At 34.4% G+C, this 23,779-nt stretch overlaps 1 protein-coding gene across 1 annotated transcript; it reads left to right on the plus strand.

Moving 5' to 3' along the window:
* The first annotated feature begins 3,111 nt into the window (after positions 1-3,111).
* LOC132614735 (basic leucine zipper 43) lies at positions 3,112-3,922 on the plus strand. Its single transcript, XM_060329253.1, has one exon. It carries the CDS (start codon positions 3,151-3,153, stop codon positions 3,700-3,702), a length of 552 nt encoding a protein of 183 aa, XP_060185236.1. The 5' UTR covers positions 3,112-3,150; the 3' UTR covers positions 3,703-3,922.
* Positions 3,923-23,779: the final 19,857 nt, after the last annotated feature.

Genomic DNA, 23,779 nt, shown 5'->3' on the forward strand with positions numbered 1-23,779 from the left:
AGATTCCCAATGTCAAAAATTTTTCTTCTTGTGCATGCTCTAATCAAAAGGTAAAAGTAATTTATTTTTATTGTATAGGAGTAGTTTGATAAACTTCACATTGCATTACTGGTTTCTTAATATGCGTGTTTTTGGCTAAGGTGACACTATTATGGGATGGAGGGAGTACTATATTAAGAGATAACTTGAAAAAAAAATTACTAAATCAACAAAATATAACATTTTTCCATGGGGAAAACTACAATAGTAAAAGTCACATACAATAATTGATAATTTTATCATCAGCACAAGATCAAGCAAAGTTCTTGATTTGCAACAAAAATCATAGTAATTCATGTAAATAAATGAATACGTCTAACCAGAACCTTTATAACTTTATTCACCAATTAATAATATCAATGATTGATTAGAAAATATAAAAAGGGATGACAAAGAAATTCTTGGAAACATACACATATAACAGCAGAAATACTAAGATGATTAGAGTCAATTTATTAAGTAAGATGATTAGAGTCAATTTATTAAGGCTCTTCAGTTCTTGAAAGGATCCATTTGAACAATCACAAACCTGAGCCACAATAAAATAAAAAAAAGATGAAAACAAGTACCTCCACCAGAGGCCAGTAATTTATGTAGTCTATAGGTATAGAATAGTACCTCATAGTTCTCACTCTGATGCATATGTGGGCTCACCACTCCATAATGTTTCAGAAAGGTACTTCTACTTACATTTACTTGGCTTTTCCTCAAATAAAAACAAAGAGAGACCTACTAAAAAGCTTAATTATTGTACTCATCTAGACTAATTGTAAGAAAAGAGAGTGCTCGCCCGGAACAACAGCCGAGAAAGATGATAATCAGAAAATAGTGTACTCTCTTACTTTTACATGCATGCTAACTTTTACTGTACGGTTTTCTGTCTAAAAGACTTGTCCCACCCTTTTTGGTGCAACGGAAACAGTTGTCATCGTATGACCGAGAGGCCATATCATGAGATGAATCCGTGAAAACAATCTCTCGTAGAAATAATAGATCCAATGTAGTTCGGTCCTTCTTTGAACTATGCACATTCGCGGAAGCTTAGTGCACTGACTTTTTTTGTCTGTTTGGAGGGTGGGGGATGAAATAGCAAGCCAAGGGTAACTACTCAAGAAGCTCACTAAATATGCAAGTCAATTTTTGTGCTTGGGCTAATAGTTTGTTTGGTCAAGTTTTTGGAAAGTCAAAAGTACTTATTATAGTAAGTAAGATGAGGTGTTTGTCCAAACTTTTAGGGAAAAAATAAGTGCTATTGGGAGTAGTAAAAATTATTTTTTGAAAGCTAAAAGTGTAGCTTTTTTTGTAGAAGCACTTTTAGAACCTTGACCAAGCATAAATTATTGCTATGATATTTGACAAAAATATTTTTAAAATTGAATGGCCAAACACGAGCTGCTACTCTCCAAAAGTACTTTTTCAAAACACTTTTCAAAAGAAGCAGACTTTAGAAGCTTGATCACACAGACAACAATTCAACTAATTATGGGAAGTTGAATAAGAGCTAAGAAGACAACATTGAGGTGCTATGATTTTAAACAATACTATATCATAGACTATTACACATTTCTCATCGGTCCCTTTTATCTCAAAGCCCGTTTGGATTCACTTATAAGCTGTTTTTAGCTTTTTTGAGTGTTTGGCTGGTCAGCTTAAAGTCATTTTGTGCTTAAAATAAGCTCAAAAAAATAATTTGACCCATTTGACTTAGCTTATCTAAAGCAGTTTATAAGCCAAAAAAAATAAATTAGACTACCCCAACTTATTTTTTTTAGCTTACAAACACCTTATAAGCATAAGCCCATCCAAACTCTCAATCTCTAAGTGCCTTTCGACTCATCATTGTTAAAGTAATCATCAAAATTTCATGCTTTAAATAGTTTATAACTTTCAATTGACCTAGATTTCGTCATCAATTCACAATTGCTATTGGCTGTGAAACTTTAATATGTTTTCCAAATTGCATATCGCTTCTTCTAAGATTGACTTTGAACTGTTTTCTTCTCCCATTCCAATAATCCAATCCTAGCTTAAATAATTCCTGTCCCAATCATCACAAACTTTTCTTCCTTTTAAGCATATTACATGTACTGTTTGGCAATTCTCCAAAAACTCCACCTTCATTAAGATTTCATGATATGCATGTATTAAATGGTCCAGATGCATACATCATACATACACGCATCTACATGACCCCTTGTCTTTCTATATTAAATATGCATCAACTATGTCTCAATCCAAAACTAATTGGGGTTGGCTATCTGAATTATTTTAATATAGTATAAATAGTTTTTGATCGGTCATCAACTTACCACAACTCTGGACTTGAAACCAACTATGCTACTATATATATGCTTCAACGTTGTCTCCATTACAAATTAATTGGGATCAGTTGTATGTATCCTAAATCTCTTTTCATAGTTTAATTATTTTTAGGATAGTGAGTAAACCTCACTCATTTAACGCCTGAACCATGATATGAAATAAGTCGACGAATCATAAATCAAATTTCAAATATTCGAAAGCGGTAAATATGCTTCACCTGAAAATCTTAGTCATCAACTTACCATAACCCGCCTCCTTTATCTGGACTTCGAATCGACGGTGATTACATATAGGTAGAGTTGATGATGCCTTTTTTATTTTTATTTTTTTATCTTTCATTGTGCTTCATAAATGAATATTTTATTATCTGCTTTCATCAAGCTCATCACAGTACAGTTAACTCATTGTTTAGAGCCTGTTTGAATGGGCTTATGCCTATAAGCTGTTTGCAGCTTATAAGCTAAAAAAAATAAGTTGGGGTAGTCTAACTTATTTTTTTTGGCTTATAAGCTGTTTTCAGCTTATAAGCTGCTTTAGATAAGCTAAGTCAAATGGGCCAAATTATTTTTTTGAGCTTATTTTAAGCACAAAATGACTTTAAGCTGGCCAGCCAAACACTCAAAAAAGCTGAAAACAGCTTATAAGCAATTTAGAAGCAACTTATAAGCCAATCCAAACGGGCTCTTAATCTGGCCCACTTTTCAAGCCTTCTGCTCCTATAAAACCTCCCCACAACTTACCTTAATAGCTTTATCTGAAAACTAAAGCTTATTCCAAATACAATCAATAATGATTTCATCAGAGCATTACTTAGCTCCAGAAAATCTCTCATCACTTCCCATTGATTACACCTTCATGCACAAAAACTTACCATACCAATTCAACACATTCTTAACCAATAACAATATATCAAATTATCAGGCCTCTTTTCCTATTCAAGACTTCATGAGTACACAGCCATCATGCATCAGCAGTAACTCAACCTCCGATGAATCGGAGGAACAACAACATAGAATCATCGATGAACGAAAGCAGAGGAGAATGATATCAAACAGGGAATCAGCTAGAAGATCAAGGATGAGGAAGCAGAGGTACCTTGATGAACTATGGTCTCAAGTGCTTCGCCTACGAACAGAGAATCAAAATCTGATCAATAAGTTAAACACCGTCTCGGAATCTCATGAGAAAGTCGTTCAAGAGAATAGGCAGCTCAAGGATGAGGCCACTGATCTTCGTCGAATGCTTACAGAAATTCAACTTGATAGTCCTTTCGATGCTTTCAGTGACCTGGACGAGGTTCATCATCTCAAGGCTGAATCATCAAACCAATCCAATAGATAGAAAATTTTACTCATTTGCTTCTCTGAAAGTATGATTTGCTTTACTAACTTTAAGGATTCAGAGATAAGGAAGGAGAAAATTAGATTGAGCTGGAGATATTTTCCATGTTTTTCCTTCACCATGTTGTTCTCTTTTACCTGAATGCTAGTTATGAGTCTTTAGTTGAATGTGAAGCATAACGTCATGTTTTCCGTTAATTTGGACCTTTCCTCCCTCCGCGTAATTCGCTGTCTGCACTAGAATCAAAATCCATGAAAACGAAAACACCAGTAGTTCATGATCAACAAATCAACGTCCCCATGATTAGCTTACTACATCAGTCATTTAATAACCACATATGAGAGTGGCAAATGCGCGGATATTGAGCGGGTCGAAAACGGGTTAACCAAAAAGGGATAAAATATCCGATCCACCCATATTTAACACAGATTAAAAAAAGGGTTAACCACGGATAGTATGAAAGCAAAAACTCAGGTGAGAACACAAGCTAAAAGCCAAATTAAGCTTAGACTACCAGAAAACAAGAATTCATGAAAAATAACAAGCAGACAAATGAGTATTGATAATATGAACATTCATATTATCCATCTGGATACCCATATTTTAGTAGATAATATGGATATTATGATCCATTTTTAAATGGTCAATTATCCAACCCATATTTAATACTAGGTCGAATCGGATGGTTACTTGTTTTTTGAAACCATTTTGTCAGCCCTAACCACATATAATGTGGCAAGGAAAGGAAAATCGTAGTCTTAACAGGAAAATAACTAGCAAAAGATTTGGCAGGTTGGCAAATTGAAAGCATCATCAGTTCAACATTTTCTTTTGCATATCAATAGAAGAACAAATAAGGTTATAGAAAAAAAAAAAAAAAAAGCATAGTGTACAAATTAAGAGAATGAGGCTGGGTAAATTGAAGTCAGCAAAAGGGCAGGGCCCCATCATCAGTCCGGTTTTGCACACAAATAGCACAAGCAACAAGACAAATGGAGGTGGAGCTGCTGGTAATGGTAGCTGATAATTCATCAAGGGACTACTATAAGAAGCAAAACATTTGAAAAGGCAAATCCACTATGATCCAGCTGCTACTGTTTTTCACTTTTTGTGAGCACAACGGACATCAAATCATCCAGTACATTTGTGGTTTGTGGACTATACAGAAGAATCCATTCTTCAGGTGTCATTGGTTGCTTTTTCCTTCTATCTTTCAACGTCTATTGCGTTAGCAAAATCACATATTCTCAAATAATATGTTACAGATAAATCCACCGTCTATTCCTATTATCTGCAGTTTTATGTTTCTTTAGTTGATAAGGCCCTTTGACACAATAAAAACACCGTTGAGACTAAATGATCCATCCTATTAAGAAGCAACATGATGGACCTATTCGTGTGCCACTCTGGAACAGTAGTTCATAATGCAAGAAGATAACAACTTAATTTGTAAACTACTGATATTGGGCATATTTATATATATTTTAATGTTAATTTACCCACATTTTTACCGCTCTTTGGTTGTATTTTATCTTGAATGTGCCCAACTAAATTCAATTATTGATATTATTCTGCTTGTGTGCTATTTTGATATTTTAGGAACAATTTGATGAAAAAGGGAAACTACAGGGACTAATTGAAAAGCTAAACAAAAAGTAGACAAAATTGGGAGCTGTTACATTGAGGTGAATTAATTTGCAGCAAGGGACTTAAGGGATATACTGGACACATGTTGTGCATATAAACCCGTCAACCGGTTCGGTTAAACCGGTAACCGGACCGGTAAAATCGGAACCGGTAGAACCGGTTAACCGGTTCCGGTTAACCGTTTAATTATTACCGGTCCGGTTCCGATTTTTTTGAAACCGGAATCGGACTGGTTAAACCGGTTAAACCGGTGAAATAAAAAAAAATTATAGCCGTTGGCGTTGGGCCTTTGTCCGGTAATGGACCGTTGGTGCAAAAATGGCCGTTGCCAAACGGTCATAAAATTAATTTTTGGCCCCCCAACCCCCCAAACTTTTTTTTTAACACTTTAACCCATCCCCCACCCCTATATAAACCCTTCTTCATTTTCATTTTAATTCACACCAATTTACTCTTCTTCTCTTTCTCTCAAATTTCAATCTCTAAATTATAGTTACTTTGCAATAATTAGCCACAAAGTCTTATTATAGTTTCAACTTTCAATTATTAATTTTGCAATTATAATATTGTTCGTGGAGTTGGTGATTTTGCAACAATCCGAAGTAGCTTTGGTGGATTTGCAATTCTAGCCGTCTTCACTTTGTTGGAAATTAATCCGGCAATTTGGTACCTTCGTTCCAACTCTATCTTTATTTTTCGCAATTTAATTCTAGCAATTTATTTTTCGCAATTTAATTCTAGCAATTTAATTCTAGCAATTTAATTTGTTGTAATTTATTTTCTTGTGATTTATTTGATTGTGATTTAAATTAATTCTATTTAATAATGTCAAAGAGATTAAGACGTGGTGCCGGTAGTAGTAGTGGTATTGTTAGGGGTGGGCTTAATGAGGAAACATTTGTGGAAGAAACACCTAATTTAGGTATTGATGTTGGTGGAAATAATCCACTTTTAGGTCATGAGACAATGCAACAACATTTTACCGACACTTTTAATGAAGATGATGAAACACAACCTCCCGAAAATCCCATAGGAGATACATGTCCTGCACAATCACATACACAAGACAAACCGCCTAGAACTCGTAAGCCCACAGCTAAAGTTTGGAAATTTATGACTAAGAATAGGGAAAACCAATCAGCTACATGTACCCTATGTGGACAAGTATTTAGTTTTAAGCAAGGAACTGATAAGGATGGTGGAACGGGTACACTAAATGGTCATATGAGAACCAAACATATGGATGTTTGGGGAGAGAAAACGGGTTCAAATGTGGGGGGGTATTCAAATGACGATAGACCCACGAATCGGTAGAAATTTTAAGTATGACACGAAAAAAGAGCGTGTAGAAATAGCTAAAATGGTAGCTTATGATTGTTTACCATTTTCCTTTCCCTCAGGTTTGGGGTTTGTTACTTACATTCAACGTTGTTATAATCTGTTATTTGAGAGTATTCCTAAAAGTACTTGTAGAGCCGATGTTATAGATTTGTTTAAAAAATATAGATTTTATTTGCGCCATGTATTTAATTCTTTAAATTGTAATGTTTGTCTTACCGCTGATTTGGGTCTTAGTCTTAACAAGTTAGATTTTTTTGCTATTACATGTCATTGGGTTGATGACAACTGGGTTATGCAAAAAAGAATTATAGCTTTTTTATATGATGAAGGAAAAGGTCGTCACGATGAAAAATATTTAGCGGATTCAATGTCTACTATTATCAGATTTTTTAACATTTATAGAAAAACGCTTTGTATTGCTTTAGATAATGCTTCTAATAATACAAAGGCGATAGGTTTTATAAAAAGAGAACTAAACCCTCCGCTAAGAAATATTTTTCATGTAAGATGTAGTTGTCACATTTAAAACTTAATTGTTAAAGATGGTCTTGTGCATTTTGAAGATTTTGTTCAAAAAGTTAGAGATGCGGTTGCGTTTCTTTTTTGTAATGCTAATAGGGGAAGAATTAGAGATTTTAAGAATGCTTGTGTGGAAAATAACCTTAGACCTAAGAAAATTCAAATAGAAATTGAGACTAGGTGGAACTACACTTACATTATGCTACAACAAGCATATGAGTATAGGATTCTTATACAACAAGTTCACAACAAATATAATACTGATAGTGATGATTGGTTAAATTATTAGAATTGGGAAGATGTTAAAGAATGTGTTGACCTCTTAGAAAATTTTTATAATGCAACTCTTGATTTTTCTAGACAATTCTATCCCACGGTAACCGGAATTTTAGCCTACTTAGCGGAAATAGCTAGAGTTTTACAAGAGTATAAATATAAACCCGGTTATCAAGTGGCTATTTTTGAAATGATAATCAAATTTAAGAAGTATTTTTTTCCCATCCCAACTTTATTTATATTGGGTTCTCTTTTAAATCCTTATTTAAAAGTGTCTTATACTAAAAATTTGGTTAGTCAAGTTTATACATTTTTAGAAATTGAAGAGGGAGTTCAACCATCTTTAGCTGAAGCCGAACTCGCTATTGATGATGAGTTTAGAAAAGTTTTTACTCATTATTCTAGTTTGGAAGAACGTGCTACACCCATTGCTCCACGCCCTACTACTTCTCAGAGTAGCAAAAAGGGTTTGTCGGGTTTAAAAGTTTTACATTCACAGTCAACTTCTTCTTGTACTGCAAACTTTGATGAGTATAACTTTTATTTGATGCAGCCAAATGTGAATATCAAGGAACTGGGTGACTTGGACGTCTTAGCATGGTGGATGAAGTACAAGGCAAGTTATTCGGTACTTTCAATAATGGCTCGAGATATCCTTACGGTTCAAGTATCAACCGTGGCTTCGGAGAGCGCATTTAGCCAAGGAAGACAGCAAATTGGAGACCATAGACATTCATTATCCGACTTTAGCTTGCAAGTACTAGTGTACATTCGCGATTGGATTAGATCGGAGCGACGCAACCAAAACTTAGAAGCGGAGGAAGGCGAAGAGGAAGAAATTGAAGATTTGATAGCTAGTGGACCGGACCAAATGGAAGACTTTGAAGATATTTCCATGACCAAATATGATGTGGGGGAAATTAACGAAATGGTTCAAAATTGGTGATTTTATTATTCTACTATTTCTGTACAACTCATGTATTATTTGCAAGTTAAAAAAAACTACAACTTGCAAATAAATGTTATCCAAGAATGGATAAAATATATGGCTCATTGAGCTTTCTTCTATTTACTTGTGTTCATATTTTTACTTTTATTAAGTTAGGAATATACCTAAAATATACTAAGAATATACTTAAATTAAAAACGAAAAAGTTATATATTTGAAAAATAACTAAAATATATTAAGAATATACTTATAATGTAGTTATATATATATATGTAAGTTATACATATATATAAGTTATAATGTTATATATAACTTAAACATATATATATATATATATATATATATATATATATATATATATATATATATATATAAAAAAAAAAAGTTATACATATATATAAGCTATATATAACTTAAACATATTTATATATATTAAGTTATATCACCTAAGTATCTTGATACATATATTGATATATATATAAGTATATTCTTACTATATTTTAGGTATATATATATATATATATATATGTATACGTATATACGAATTTATATACTTAGAAAAAAATTAAGCTATAAATAACATAAGTTATAATATATAAGTTATAAGTATATATAGTATACTTAAACATATATATATATATATATATATATATAAGTTATATAACCTAAGTATATTGATATATATACGTATATTCTTACTATATTTTAGGTATATGTAGTATAACACTATAACTTAAGCATATATGATATAACTTAATATAGATATGTATACACGTATATTCTGTATTGCTGACTTGCTGTTAGCCTGTTAGTTAGTAAATATTTAAACTTTACTTATAAACTTGTATAACATATGTAAATATACCTACAATATACTAATAAATACTATAATATATATATATATATATATATATATATATATATATATATATATATATATATATATATATATATATACATATATATATATAATACAAAAAACAAAAACAAAAAAAAGGTTTTGGAGACTTTGAACCGGACCGGTTCCGGTTTGAGGTTTCAAACCGGTTAAACGGTTCCGATTTTTAAACCGAAAACCGGCCGGTTCCCTAACCGGTTACCGATTCGGTTCCGGTTAAACCGGTTGACAGGTTTATGTGCATAGAAAAAGAATAAAAGTCCAAGTCCCAAGGGAAATAGGAGATGAACGATTCTATCTTTCCAAAATATATAATGGAAATTAAGGACCTATTGAGGGGGGTTGCTCGCTGGGAGATGCACAGAGGCTTTAGCCCTATCCCTTTCTCTCTTTTTTTTCTTCTCTTTAATTTTATTTTTTGTTGTTTGGTTACCATGTCTATGTGGTGCTAAACTTTTATTACAGGGTTTTGATGGAATCTTTTGTAGGGTGAATTCTTGTTAAATTTTAGTATAATTGAGCCGTTGGATTTTCTACTTGTTCAACTATGTGCTTATTTCAGTTGATTGAATGGCCATTGATTAGCTGTTCCTATTTATTATGTGTTGCTCGAGAGAGAATGCATATTTAGGTAGTTGTTGAACAACGTCACTCCTTAGGTATGTGATAGATCAATACGGTGTGGTTAAAAGCGGGATTAGAGATAACGAAGTTTTGAGGTGGTCATAGTGAGCAGTGAGAAATTGCTAGGGTAGTTTGAGAGAATACGTCTAGTAAATTATGGTGATTGCTCGAGAGAGAATTACTATAATTTGAGTGCTCACGATCCGTAGAGAATAAATCGGTGAGATTATAGACAACGTAGCGAGAAGATTCCGATAATTGGGGGAATCATAACCTTAGACCTTCTTAATCTTGTTTCCAACTTCATCCTCTTTAATTGATAATTTTTACTGCTTTATTATTTATTAGTTAACTAGTTTAAAATAGAAATCTTAATCTTTATATTTCAGAATATTGTTCGAACTTATCTTCTTAGTAATATTGAACGGTTATAGCTAGTGTTAGTTCTCTGTGGGATTTGATTCCGGACTTGTAGACTGGATTATATTTGCAACGACCGCTTATCCTTTTTAGGACTAGAGTTGGGCGTGATCAACTACCAATCAAACAAAAATGAAATTTCCGGCAGAACCATGGCTATAATAGCAGTGGGCAGTATAACAAAACAAAAGCTAAGTATACTTTGTTTGGAGCTGCTTTGGAGCCAATAGCCCATATGCTATAAAGTTTAAGATGCTAATAAATGCTATGTATTATACAAGATATTTAACCCAGTAAATATATTTTTAATTAACTCATCCCAAAAAGTCTAAGGAAATGCAGTCATGTATAATTTAATAGCAGCTGAGGGCACCATCTTGCATGATTTTGTCTCTTCTTGACCATGAGTAGAGAGCTATCCTGCAATCAGCTAGCAGTATTAGGTACATACTCTCTCCTCATAGATTCAAATCCCATATCAACATCTTTTCAAAAATTCCTAACATCTTTTCACTGTGGATTTGAACACAGTTCCTTATTTATATACATAGGAGTATTAGAAAGGAGTATAAATTTTAAAAACTGCTTGACTCATAAAATAGTCCTCCCTCCTTTCAAATTTATGCGACACTTTTCTTTTCATTCTGTTCCGAAAAGGATGACAACCTTCTTAATTTGGAAACAAGTAACTTAACAGTTTTCAAAATGAGAAGTTTTTATAATCTCACTAATATTATGGTATATTTAAGGCCACAAGTTTTAAAAGTTTTATAGCCACATAAATGTTATGACATGTTTAACGCTAGAAATTTCAAAAGTTTTCACCTTTTCCTTAAATTCAAAGCCGATTCAAAATGTGTCACATAAATTGGAATAGAAATGGAAAGAGTATTAGTGTCATAGAACATGGAATTGTTGAAATATGAATCTTGCCTTGGAAGAAGAAAAAGACTTTTTGATTTATGTGATACATGAATTTAGTACAAGGATATTAGTGCAAGAATACATGTATGGTTGATACATGTATTTGAGAAAAAATGAGGATGGACATAATTAAATGATGATACATGTACTAGATTAGGTACATACCAGGATAGTCCTATAAATACCTAAGTACTATAGTCATTTGATGAGAAGAAAAAAAAAATATAATCCCTCCGTTTCAATTTATGTGAACCCATTTGACTAGGCACGACATTTAAGAAAGAGTGAAGACTTTTGAGATTTGTGGTTCAAAATAAATCTTGAATATTTGTGTGGCTGTAAATAATTTCATAAAGTAAATTTGTTTCCAAATTAGGAAAGAGTTCATTCATTTTGGCACGGACTAAAAAGGAAATAAGTTCACATAAACTGAAGCAGAGGGAGTAGCTTTTTATGCAAGTTAAGCAGTGGAAGAATATATTCCTCACTTCTCTTCAAAGAGAAATTATTGATTTTGTAAGAAAAGTAGAGTGGAACAAAGAAGAATCGTTGCCTCACTTGTCTTCAACCGAGAATTTAAGTGATTGATAGTGCTCCTCCTCCCCCGATTTTTCAACATTTGGTATCAGAGCCATTTGTCCCCCGATTTTTCAACATTTGGTATCAGAGCCATTTGTCTTGAGAGACTTGTAGATAACCCCAATTTTCAAAAGATATGAAAGAATGAATTTTCAGATTGAAATGAATATGAAATTAGCTACGATAGCTATGGAATGCTATGATAGAGAAGCATCAGCTTGAAGTAATTATTATGGTAGGTGAAACTACCAAAGAGTTGTCAACCTTGATGAAGCAGTTGAGTTTGAAGTAGTTGCACGACGAAGAATCTCGAGTAGAGAGGTAGCAGATGATATTGCTGCCGTGAGAAAGATGGATAAGAAAATCCACATTTTCATCTATCAAGAGATTGATGAAAAGTTGTTGGAGAAGGTTTCTTTTATGAAATCCGAGAAGATGAAGATGAAGATTATTATCATCATCATCATGAGAAAGCATGTAGTTGAATCTAACAACACTAGCTTTAATGAAAATTTAAAGAAGTAAATCCCGAAGAGATGTACGCTTCTAAAATATAATCTATTGTTGTAGAATCTAAAAATATTTTTATAATAAAGATGATAATTGAGATAATGATGAAAAATAATTGCTCGTGCTATTGAGAAATCTCCAAAAGGGGAGATTAGTAGTGTAGAGGAAGGGACAGATGATACTAATGATATGCCTTTTAAAGCACAAATAGTAGAAATGACAACCTCAATCTCAAGAAGGAAACATCTTCTGAGAAGATGAGAGAATCTGAAAACATGAGGATCTTTTGGAGATCAATGATGAGATCACATAAAGAATGTGGTCTTGAGCTAGCTTTGCAAGTCAAGGCTGTATTGGACTCAAACTCCTCCTATAAGAAGAAGAGAGAACTTTGCTACTGGCGCTTCAAGAGGAACAGGCTGAAATTCATATTTGAGAAGTCGAAGAGTACTTTGTGAATTCCAACCACAAGGTTCAAGGGAGAGTGTTGAAATGTGAACCTTGCTTTGGAAGAATAAAAAGATTTTTTGGTTTATGTGATACATGAATGAAGTAATCATTTAAGTATCTTATATAATACTCTCGCCCTAGACTCCCAGGTTATTAATGTAAGGATACATGTATGGTTGATACCTGTATTTGAGAAAAAAAGGAGGATGAATAGAATTAAATGATATATGTACTAGATTAGATACATGCTAGGATAGTCCTATAAAACCTAAGTACTACAGTCATTTGATGAGAAGGAAAAATGTAGCCTTTTATGCAAGTTATGTGGTGCAAGAATATATTCCCCACTTCTCTTCAAAGAGATATGATTGATTTTGTAAGTCAAGTTGAGTAGAATCAAGAAGAATTGTTGCCTCACTTGTCTTCAACCGAGAATTTGAATTATTTAAGTGTTTTCTCCTCCCCCCCCCCCCCCCCCCCCCCCCCCCCCCCTTTTCTAACAGGAATAATATCACTTTATAGATTGTAACATGTTAGTTCACCGCCTGTGTGTATATAAACTTGCAATTTCGAAACCTATTTGTATTGGGAAGAATCCGCACTCAGGTATCTGCGAACGAACGGGCATTAGGATGACGGGGGAGCCTTCACACCTGTCTTCCATTCCCAACAATTCACGTCACATCAACCGACCTACATCAGAGAGCAGCTGCACGAACGAACGTTGGTGCTTCAAATGCGTCACGTCACTTGTACTTTAGTGTAGAAAAGTTCGTCTTTGGCTTATATAAGGATATCTTTGGCGGGGGGGGGGGGGGGGGGGGGGGGGAAGACATCCCATGTAACTCTAGCATATCCTTATCTCCATTAAGTCTTGTAAAAAAAAAAAAAAAACACGATTGGTGGCATAAAAGATTGATCTTTTGGATTTGAACTCATTTTTTATCATCTTCAATATATCCTTTATTTATTTTGATTTCTAGCTTTTGAAGGAATTTTCGGAATTGGATACAACTCAATTTGTCTTCAAACTCTACAAAAATAAATCTCTAACTGGAGTCCGGTTACATCCATTTTTACCGAGGAAACACTATTTAAAATTCCATAATTTTTTTCGTCCATAATAGTTTGATTCTCCTTGGCCATGAAGGCTCCAACAAATCTCCTCCTTCTAGGCACCATAACCAGGAGCGGAGCTATAAGCCTTTCTACGAGTTCGATAAAATTCAGTAGTTTTGGTCAGACTTTGTATTTGTATTAAAAATTTCATTTAATATATATTTATATATATAAAAAAAATTATCAAAAACGCTAAATTGTCTCATTTAGAATCTAGAATTCATAAACTCAAAATCTTAGTTCTAAATCTGACCATAACATTATTAAGTTGCTTACATTTACCTATGTTTCAACCACACTCCAACTCTAAGTTGTTATTTCTTTGACATGTAGAACGAATTTAAGACAATAAATTCAAACTCCCAACAAGAAAAATAAAATGAAACGCTAAATACTCAATGGACTTTAGAATCTGGGGTAGAATTTGGTTCCAATCGAGCCAAAGGGATACATACGCATGAAGAGTAAATGTACAACCAGAAGCTGTTTTTGTAAAGTAGTTTTCCCAATTGGCCCCCAGAAGAGGGAAATCACTTGGGCTTTTCGCTATTTTGGTTTGGGCCACACATGACACAAGTATTGGGTAGGAATTGCATTAGGTAGCCAGTTTTGATCCTGCTATTTAAATTATATTCAATTTTTAAATTATTTAATTTATAGTTAGTGTTGACAAATTTGAGTCAAAAATCTTCCACCTCCTTCCCTTGCTCCTCTTCTTCTTTGTTGTTATGTACGAGATAATTACAAACTAGCTCTTTTGAGTCCATGTGCTAATTTCCCCTTAGTGTGTAGTTAAATTGGAAGAAAACAATGAATTTTTTTTCATCAAATTTGAAAGAGCGGTGGTTGACTTTGTTTCAATGTCCCAATCACTAATAGAATGACCAACAAAAAGTATGGACCATAAAAAACTACCTGAATGAATGCATACTCGGACGGTTATGTGAAGCAACACATAAGAACTTGTTTGTTATAACACAATCAAGAGATCTCTTATTCATGCAAAACGGATTCACAAAAACCGATAGAATACTCAAAACACTTGAAAGAATCATATTTTATTACCTCAGTTCTAAGACCATGCATGGGATGAAGATTAACTTATATATAGAGATGTCCAGGAATGAATTGGGGTTTGAAGTTTGGGGATTGTCAAGTCAAATTTCAGCCGAAATGTTTGAAGTTTGCTTGCTTTCAATTTGTCTAAAATTTGGCTTTGAAAATCCTAGGTTCGGACATGACTAAATACGTGTATGTCTGAAGTTTTTAAAATTTAGATTTAAGCATTAAATTATTGTTTGAACAAAAGATATACGCATAAATAATCAACTTCAAATTTTCACCCAAAATAAGAATTTCAAGCTTTCAAAACTAAAGAACTATGGTGTTCTTAGTTAAGTTCACTTGCAACAAATTAAACAAATCCATTCGATGCTTTTCAGCGATTTCTGAACTATAAATCTTGCACGATAGAGAGATCAAGTTAACAATAACAAAATTGATAAGAAGTTACTAGTTGACTAAGCCAACCAATTACTAAGGGTGTATTTTACTAACTATTAACTCTGAACGATCAATTATAAATCACTTAGCTAAGAAAACAAGTAATCGGAGAAGCAAAATGCAAAAGAATGAATCATAAAAGACCACAAATTGTAATTTCCTCATGCCCAACACAATATATTGCCTAATTCCATGCTCAATTCTACTCATATGTGTTGGTTTTATTTGCATTTCTCAACATCAATAACAGGCTCACACAGTACCTAGAAAATTCAAAAAAATGGAAAACCTCTCTGTTACACCCCGTATTTTAGAACTAAGGTTAGACCCGTATCGTTAGAGTTTTAGTGGAAAAACTGAAGGTTTGAACGCTTTGTGAAAATGGTTAATAGGCCTACTTCGGGCAGCCGTAACTCCTTTATTAGTTGGGAGTTTGGGAAAGTACCCTTAATGAAAGTTATAGTACGTAGAAATACCTTTCTAACGATATAAGGACTAGGGAAATCAGAGATTGGAGCAAGGAGATATGATCATCTCAAGATGGCTAATACTAAGGCGCTTAAAATTCGATAGAATCGGCTAAGTTTTCGATACGTCTGCCTTCCAGCTCAATTTAGTGAAAATAGGTTGAGAATTTGAGAAAACTTAAAACATGAAAGTTGTATCCCTTTGAAATAAATTTCCAACGGTATATTGTGGAGACCAAACGGAGCTCGGTACAAGAAGTTCTGCCCATTTTACCGAACACTACGCAGAATCCACACAGGCCGCTCGTGCGATGGCCCTGCGTCGCGGGATGAACGCACAAAAACACCCTTACTGACCAGGGACCTGCAGAGGGTCCCACGTTGGATGTACGATGCTGGCCCAACGCGGATGGGTCGGGTTTCGGATCAAAACCTCATATTTTTGTGTTTTTCTTATATTTATGCTTGGGGTTTATTTTCCTAACACCCCTAATCACGAAAAATCATCCTGAGGCAGGAGAGAACAAGTCCCAAGCCTCAAGAACCCTCCAAGGTAAGTTTTATCATGATTCTAGATTGAATTCAAGTCCCTATTCCCTTTCTAACTTGAGTAAACCCTTCTAATTAATAGAGTTGTGATTGGAACATTATTGTTGGACGTGGAAACCCTAGAACTCAAATTCAAGAGGATTGAACTTTAAAAAGGTAATGATCTACTATCTAATCATTCATAGTAGTGAATTGATGATTTCTTGAGAGAATAGTAAATGGGTTTAGTAAAGAGAATTACACGAACTATAGTAGGGTTTTGGATTGTTGACTTGAGATTGTTGTAATCATGTGGGTGATGGGGAATGATGTTATTTACACCTAATTGAGATTGTAGAATCACCTAGAAGTAATAGAATGGAAATTGGGTGAAGCAAACACCATTAATGAAGGTTGTGAAGCTTTATGCCGACCAAGTGTTTGATAAAATACTTAAATGACCAAAGCATGAATATTACTGCTAATATAGAATCCCCTTGACTTGTATTGCTAAAGATTAAAGTTGAAAGGGTTGACGAACGTCGTATTATGCTCAGAAAGCATGAAGTTAAGGTATGTGAGGCTAACTCTCTACGTTTGGGAATGTTAATGATTCTCCCTACGCCACGTTCTTTTACAACGTTACTAATTGCCTCAGAAATATAGTTAAGCTTAGTTTCTTGAATAGTTGTAGAACTTCTATTCTCTAGTTTCATAGTTCGTTCATGACTTTCATTCCGAACGTTGTGACATCAGTACATAATCAATATAGACTTGTGTTTGATACCTATGAGTATCAATCTAGAATATACTCAGCATGTTTATAAATAGTAAAGCTTCAGGTCTCATAATCAGTTCATGAATACATGTCTCAGTATAGTAATGTTCAGTCTTACAGAGTTATACATACAGCATGATCCTCAGTTCCTTGATACAAATTTGTTGAATGTTGAATACCTGTAAATGGGCACAAGGCCACAGATTTTGCATGCTTATATTTAGGCACAAGGCCACAGATTTAGCATGCTTATACTTCGGCACAAGGCCACAGATTTTGTGTACTTATACTTGGGCACAAGGCCACAAATTATGTATGCATATATATATTGGGCCTAAGGCCATAGCCCATGATTGTTAGTTAACAGGTGGTTCTCCGTTCAGAACAGGGAGTATTCATATCTTTACTTCTTTTGTTCATTTCAGTTATCAGCTATCAGATATTAGTTTCAGTTTCAGCACTCTTTATATGTTTATTGATTTGGGCTGCCCTTTCCCCGAGCACCCCACTTACAGTTCTTTCTTTCAGTTGCTTTTACATACCAGTGCAATTCAAATGTACTGACGTCCCCTTTTATTGCCCGAGGGCCTGCATCTCGCGATCAGGTAGATTCTGCTTGCTAGGACCTTCTCGTATCAGCTACTTGGTGAGCCCTAGTTTCTTCGGGGCATTATCATACTTTCAGTCTTTATAGTAGTTCAGTCAGTGAGGTATGCCGGGGGCCTTGTCCCGGTAAACAGCTAGTAGTTCAGTAATCTTTAGTGGCTTCGTAGACTATAGTCCAGTCAGTCAGATGTTTAGCAGCTTTTGTGCTAGCCTTGTCGGCTACTTATTCAGACTTTCGAGCTTATTCAGTATTTTCCGAATTTATGATCTTTCAGATAGACTCTTAGTAGATCATCACGTGTTAGTATTATTTCCATTTAGCACGTTTTGATGTCACATGTTGATTCAGCGAGCCAGTTGGTTCGCTCGGTCACATGCAGTCAGGCACCAAGTGTCGTGTTACACCCAGTGGCGGAGCCACATAGAGCCGAGGGGGTTAAAATTGTTTTTAACAAGGTTAAAATTATTTTTTATGTATATATAGTAGATGTTGAACCCCCTCGGCGGAAATCCTGACTCCGCCACTGATTACGCCCAGGTCATGGTTCGGGGCGTGACACTCTCAGACACCTACGTACGTTCATACGTGACAATGGATGTGCTACGCTATATCTCAGATAATCGTTATGAAGACTGTTAACTTTATAACTTTATTCATAGCTGTGAGCGGTTTTGCTTACTAATCTAGGGATATTTATGATTCATATATTTTCACTAAGTTATGATATAATGACCTAATGTCACTATCATTCTTTTTTATTTGAACTGAGCTTCCATTGATCATTGATGTGCAAAAAGTTACAATTTGAGTTTGACACCCCAAGCTATATAGATGATCATTTGAGTAGACGAATGGCACATAGGAACTTTAGGAATCGAATACTAGATATATGGATCTTATTATTCGGACAAATGCCCGCACCAATCCTCCATTTCTTTATATATTCATAAACAAAACTGCGGAAAAAAAACATATATACTTTTGCTCTACCAGATAGCCTCCAATAAGGGAAAAAGAATCAGCATTGCCATCTTTGTTTTGTTCCTTTTTGTGATATCAGCTCATGGAGTTAAACAAGTTCCAAATTTCTTCATTCCTTGCTGCAATGGGAAAAACATCGATTGCTGCCCTGTGACTGATATTGACAATCGCTTTGGTAACATTAACTCGGAACCTAGCACTGCACGTTCCATCAACACATTGTTTAATCGATTAATTCCACATCACCCGTAAAGTTTCTATATTTATCTGAGCAGATGTGGATCCAAGATTTGAGTTTATGGGGTCCTACAGTAACTTCAAGTTAATATTTAATAATGACTCGGTGCCACAGTCAAATATTTACTAGTTTTACATGAACTTGTAGGTCGAAGGCTATATCCACGGCTGTATCTGAGAACTTGATCATTGAAGAACACAATTGTCAATTGTGTGTTGTGATGATAGTGTTACCGGCAAGTCTATACTCTTGTCTATGGTGGTCTTTCAAATGTATATGCACTTCAAATAATTAAAATGTCATATATTGGGGCGACGTTTGTATATGTTTGAACACAATTCCTTATTTATATAGAAACTATATACGGAGTACTAGAAAGTAATACATAAATTTTTAAAAATTGCTTGACTCCCTCTATTCAAGTTTATGTGACACTTTTCTTTTTATTCCGTTCAAAAAAGAATGAAATCCTTAATTTGGGAACATGTAACTTTACACTTCTCATTTTACCATTAACAAGAAGCTTTTATGATCACAAAAATATTCCACTTTCATAAGTTCCACTTATTTCATAAATTCCATGTCAATTCAAACAATGTTACATAATTGGAATTGGAATGGGAAGAGTATTAGATTGGAGCATGATAGTTCACTGCCTGTGTATATTCACTGCATTCAGGGGCAGAGTTAGAATATAATTTTCGCGTTAGTCGTATTCAATAATTTTGGTCCAAACTTTGTATTTGTATTTATAAACTTATTGAATATGTATCGATTATTAATTTAGAATTCAATAACTTAATAGAACTAGAATCTCGAACTCATAAATTTCACATCCTTGGTCTGCCTCTGCTGCAATTCCGAAACCCATTTAAAATGCCAAAACGGAATTTTCCTCCATATAGTTTGATCCTGCTTGGCAATGAAATCCCCAACGTTTCCCCCTTCTATGCACCATAACATTATTAAGTTGCTTACTATTTACCTCTCCGATCACACTCCAACTCTAAGTTGCTAGTATTTCTTTGACATAAAGAACGAATTTAAGATACTCGTGCCCACAATAAAAAAGAAAAATGAAATGCTAAATACCCAAAGGACGTAAGAATCTGGGTCGAAACTATTCATGTACCCAACATGAGAAGAAAACAAACAATCAGGTAACTGAGTTAAATGCACAGTGATAAGTATCACCTTCAATTTTTAATAGAGTCAAAGAGATATCCAAGTGCACAACCAAAAGCTGTTTCTGTAAGGGCAATTCGCAGTGATAAGAATTGCCCTTCTTTTGGGTGGTGTTTAAATTTTGCCCCTCATATTTGAAATCTTTAAATTTTGCCCTTCGGCTAAACTTTATGGGTTCCAGGTTCGAACTCCCACACAGTCAAAATTAAAAGAAAAAATCGCAAGGCAGAGTTTAAATTTCGCTATGCCCCCACGGCATACACTTGTGAAGGAATTACCAAAGTTATGCCGGACCCGGCATACTTATGCCTTATGGGCAGACTTGGCATAAGTATGCCGGGTCCGACATAACTTTGGTAATTCCTTCACAAGTTTATGCCGGGTCCGGCATAAAAGTTTGCCTATTAAAAGTATGCCCCCACCGGCATAAACTTGTTAAGGAATAACCAAACTTATGTCGGACCCGGCATACTTATGCCTTATGGGCAGACTTGGCATAAGTATGCCGGATCCGGCATAACTTTAGTAATTCCTTCACAAGTTTATGCCGGTGGGGGCATACTTTTAATGGACAAACTTTTATAGTATGCCACATAAGGCGGAATTTTTCCTTAAGGCATAACTAAAATTTTGCCTTATAAGGCAAAATCTATACCTTAAGAAAAAGTTCTGCCTTATGAGGCATACTTTTGGTTATGCCTTAATTAAAAGTCTGCCCCATAAGGCATAGTTCCTTAAGGAAAAGTTTTGCCCCATAAGGCATAACTAAACTATGCCTTGAGGAAAAGTTATGCCCCCTTCAGCATAACTTTAGTTTTTCCTTAAGGACTTTATGCCGGATCCGGCATACACTCCCCCAGTCATGCCTTGCGAAATTATTTTTTTATTTTATACCTGAGCGGGGGTTCGAACCCAGAACCTCAGGTATCCAAGCGAAGGGCAAAATTTAAAGACCATAAATATGAGGGGCAAAATTTAAAGACCACCCCAAAAGAAGGGCAATCCGTGCAAAAAAATGTTTCTGTAAAGTAGTTTTCCCAATTGGCACCGGAAGAGTAAAATTAAATGGGCTTTTGGCTATTTTGGTTTGGGCCACACAACTATTGTGGTAGGAATTGCAATATGTAGCCAGTTTCGACCCTGCTATTTAAAGTTTTAAGTTATATTTTGTTTTTTCAAATTATTTAATTTGTAATTAGTAGGGGCTGATCTATCATGCCGATTATGTGTTCGGCATAATCGATAGCTTTGGAGCAGACTCTAAGGCCCCGTTTGTTCATAGATATCAAAAAAAAATATTTTTTTTTGAAATTTTGGAGTTGGAGTTGGAGTTGTGTTTAGCCATAGGTTTTGAAATTGTAGTTTTTGGTGAAATGTAGTTGTAAAAAAGTGAAAAAGTGAAAAAAATTTAAAAACAAGTTTTTTGAGTTTTTGATATTTCGAAATACAACTTCAAGTTGTATTCGGAATTCTCATGGCCAAACGCTGATTCCGGAAAAAAAATTAAAAAAAAATCCGGAATAAAGTGAATAATTCTTATGGCCAAACGGGGGCTAAGTTTGTGTCAAAATTTCACTTAATATGTATAAATAATTTATTAAGAACCAACTAACTTTCATCTTTTACTATCTAGAACTTATAAACTCAAAATACTAATTTCGCGTCAGATAATTAGTGTTGGCAAATTTAGAGAAAAGTCTTCTTGTTCTTCTTCCTCCTCCTCTTCTTTATTGTTATATGTACAAGATTATAAATTACCTCGTTTAAATCCATGGTGCTAATTTCCCCACAGTGTTGCTAAACTCAAAGAAAATAGTGAATTTTTTTCATCAAATCTGAGAGATCAGTAGTTGACTTTGTTTCAATGTTCCAATCACAACTGGAATGACCAACAAGAAGTGTGGATCATACAAAACTACCTGAATGGATGCACACTCCGGACGGTCCATCTGAAGCATTAGACGAAAAATTATTAGTTGTAACACAATCAAAAGATCCCTTATCCATGCAAAACGGATTCATAAAAGTGATAGAATGTTAGAAGCACTTGAAAGAATTATCTCTAATTGCCTCAGTTCTAAGACCATGGGATGAATATTAACTGATATATAGAGATATTCAGGGATAGATTGGAGTCTGAAGTTTGATTTGGTACAGGTCTGAAGTTTAGGACTGTCGGGCCAAACTCCAAACATTTTTTTTTTTTGAAAAAAGGGTCAAATATACCCCTCTACTTTACTTTATTGGTTAAATATACCCTTCGTTAGCCTAAATATACTGCTCTGTTAGCTAAAGTTGTTAAATATACCCTTACATGGATGGAAATACCCAAATTAAATGAAATTAACCATTTAACTTAAAAAAATTCATGCCCCATAATTTTAACCCGACCCGATAGTTAATGCCCTATCATGACGTGTAGTAGCATCAGTTCCATTTTAGGATTAGGAAGTAAGAGAATCAACAAATAGTTGTCTTAGATATTGAACCGCATTTTAATGATTCCATGATGAATAGACTTGATGGTGAATTGGGAAGAACAAAGAAGACATCTTCATTATGAGCCCGTTTGGATTGGCTTATAAGTTGGCTTATAAGCTGTTTTCAGCTTTTTTGAGTGTTTGGCTGGCCAGCTTAAAGTCATTTTATGCTTAAAATAAGCTCAAAAAAATAATTGAACCCATTTGACTTAGTTTATCTAAAGCAGCTTATAAGCTGAAAACAGCTTATAAGCCAAAAAAAATAAGTTGGACTACCCCAACTTATTTTTTTCAGCTTATAAGCTGCAAACAGCTTTAAGCTGTAAGCCAATCCAAACGGGCTCTATGTCTAACCAACTACATTTGGTTCGATAACCTTGTTGTGGACTAACCAAATTAGTTAGTTTAACAAATGATGGGGCATTTCCATCCATGACACCATTCAACTTTGAGAACTGGTGTCTTCCTACTGGAAAGTTGAGAAAAAAGAACCTCAAAAACTAGTCCTCGCAATTTATTGTGCTTGTCATACCACTGTCTTGCCAATTCAAAAATCCTTCATCAAGAGCCTATCGCATCCATGGGTGTCGGCAACATTCAGTTGCTTCTGGAATTGTCAGCTTCAGCAAAATCTGTGGGTCGGGTTAAATTATGAGGCATGATCTTTTTTTAAGTTAAATGGTTAATTGCATCTGATTTGGTCATTTTTATCCATATAGGGGTATATTTAACAACTTTAGCTAACAGAGGGATATATTTAGATGTTTTGGCTAACGAGGGTATATTTAACCAATAACGTAAAGTTGAGGGGTATATTTGACCCTTTTCCCCTTCTTTTATATATATATATATATATTGGCTTGCTTTCAAATCCTCTAAAATTTGGCTTTGACAATCCTAACTTCAAACGCGGCAGAAGTTAGACTTTGATAAACCAAACTTCATAAGTGTATGTCTGAGGCTTTTAAGATTTCAATTTACGCACTAAATCATTGTTTGAACGAAAGATTTAAGCTAAATTATCAACATTCGATTGAGTTTAATAATAATAAAC

Source organism: Lycium barbarum, chromosome 10, assembly GCF_019175385.1.
Source record: "Lycium barbarum isolate Lr01 chromosome 10, ASM1917538v2, whole genome shotgun sequence".
Lineage (NCBI taxonomy): Eukaryota > Viridiplantae > Streptophyta > Magnoliopsida > Solanales > Solanaceae > Lycium > Lycium barbarum.

Excerpts from the sequence above, each read along its gene's own strand:
- LOC132614735 (XM_060329253.1), top strand. The coding sequence starts at position 3,151 with ATGATTTCATCAGAGCATTACTTAGCTCCAGAAAATCTCTCATCACTT.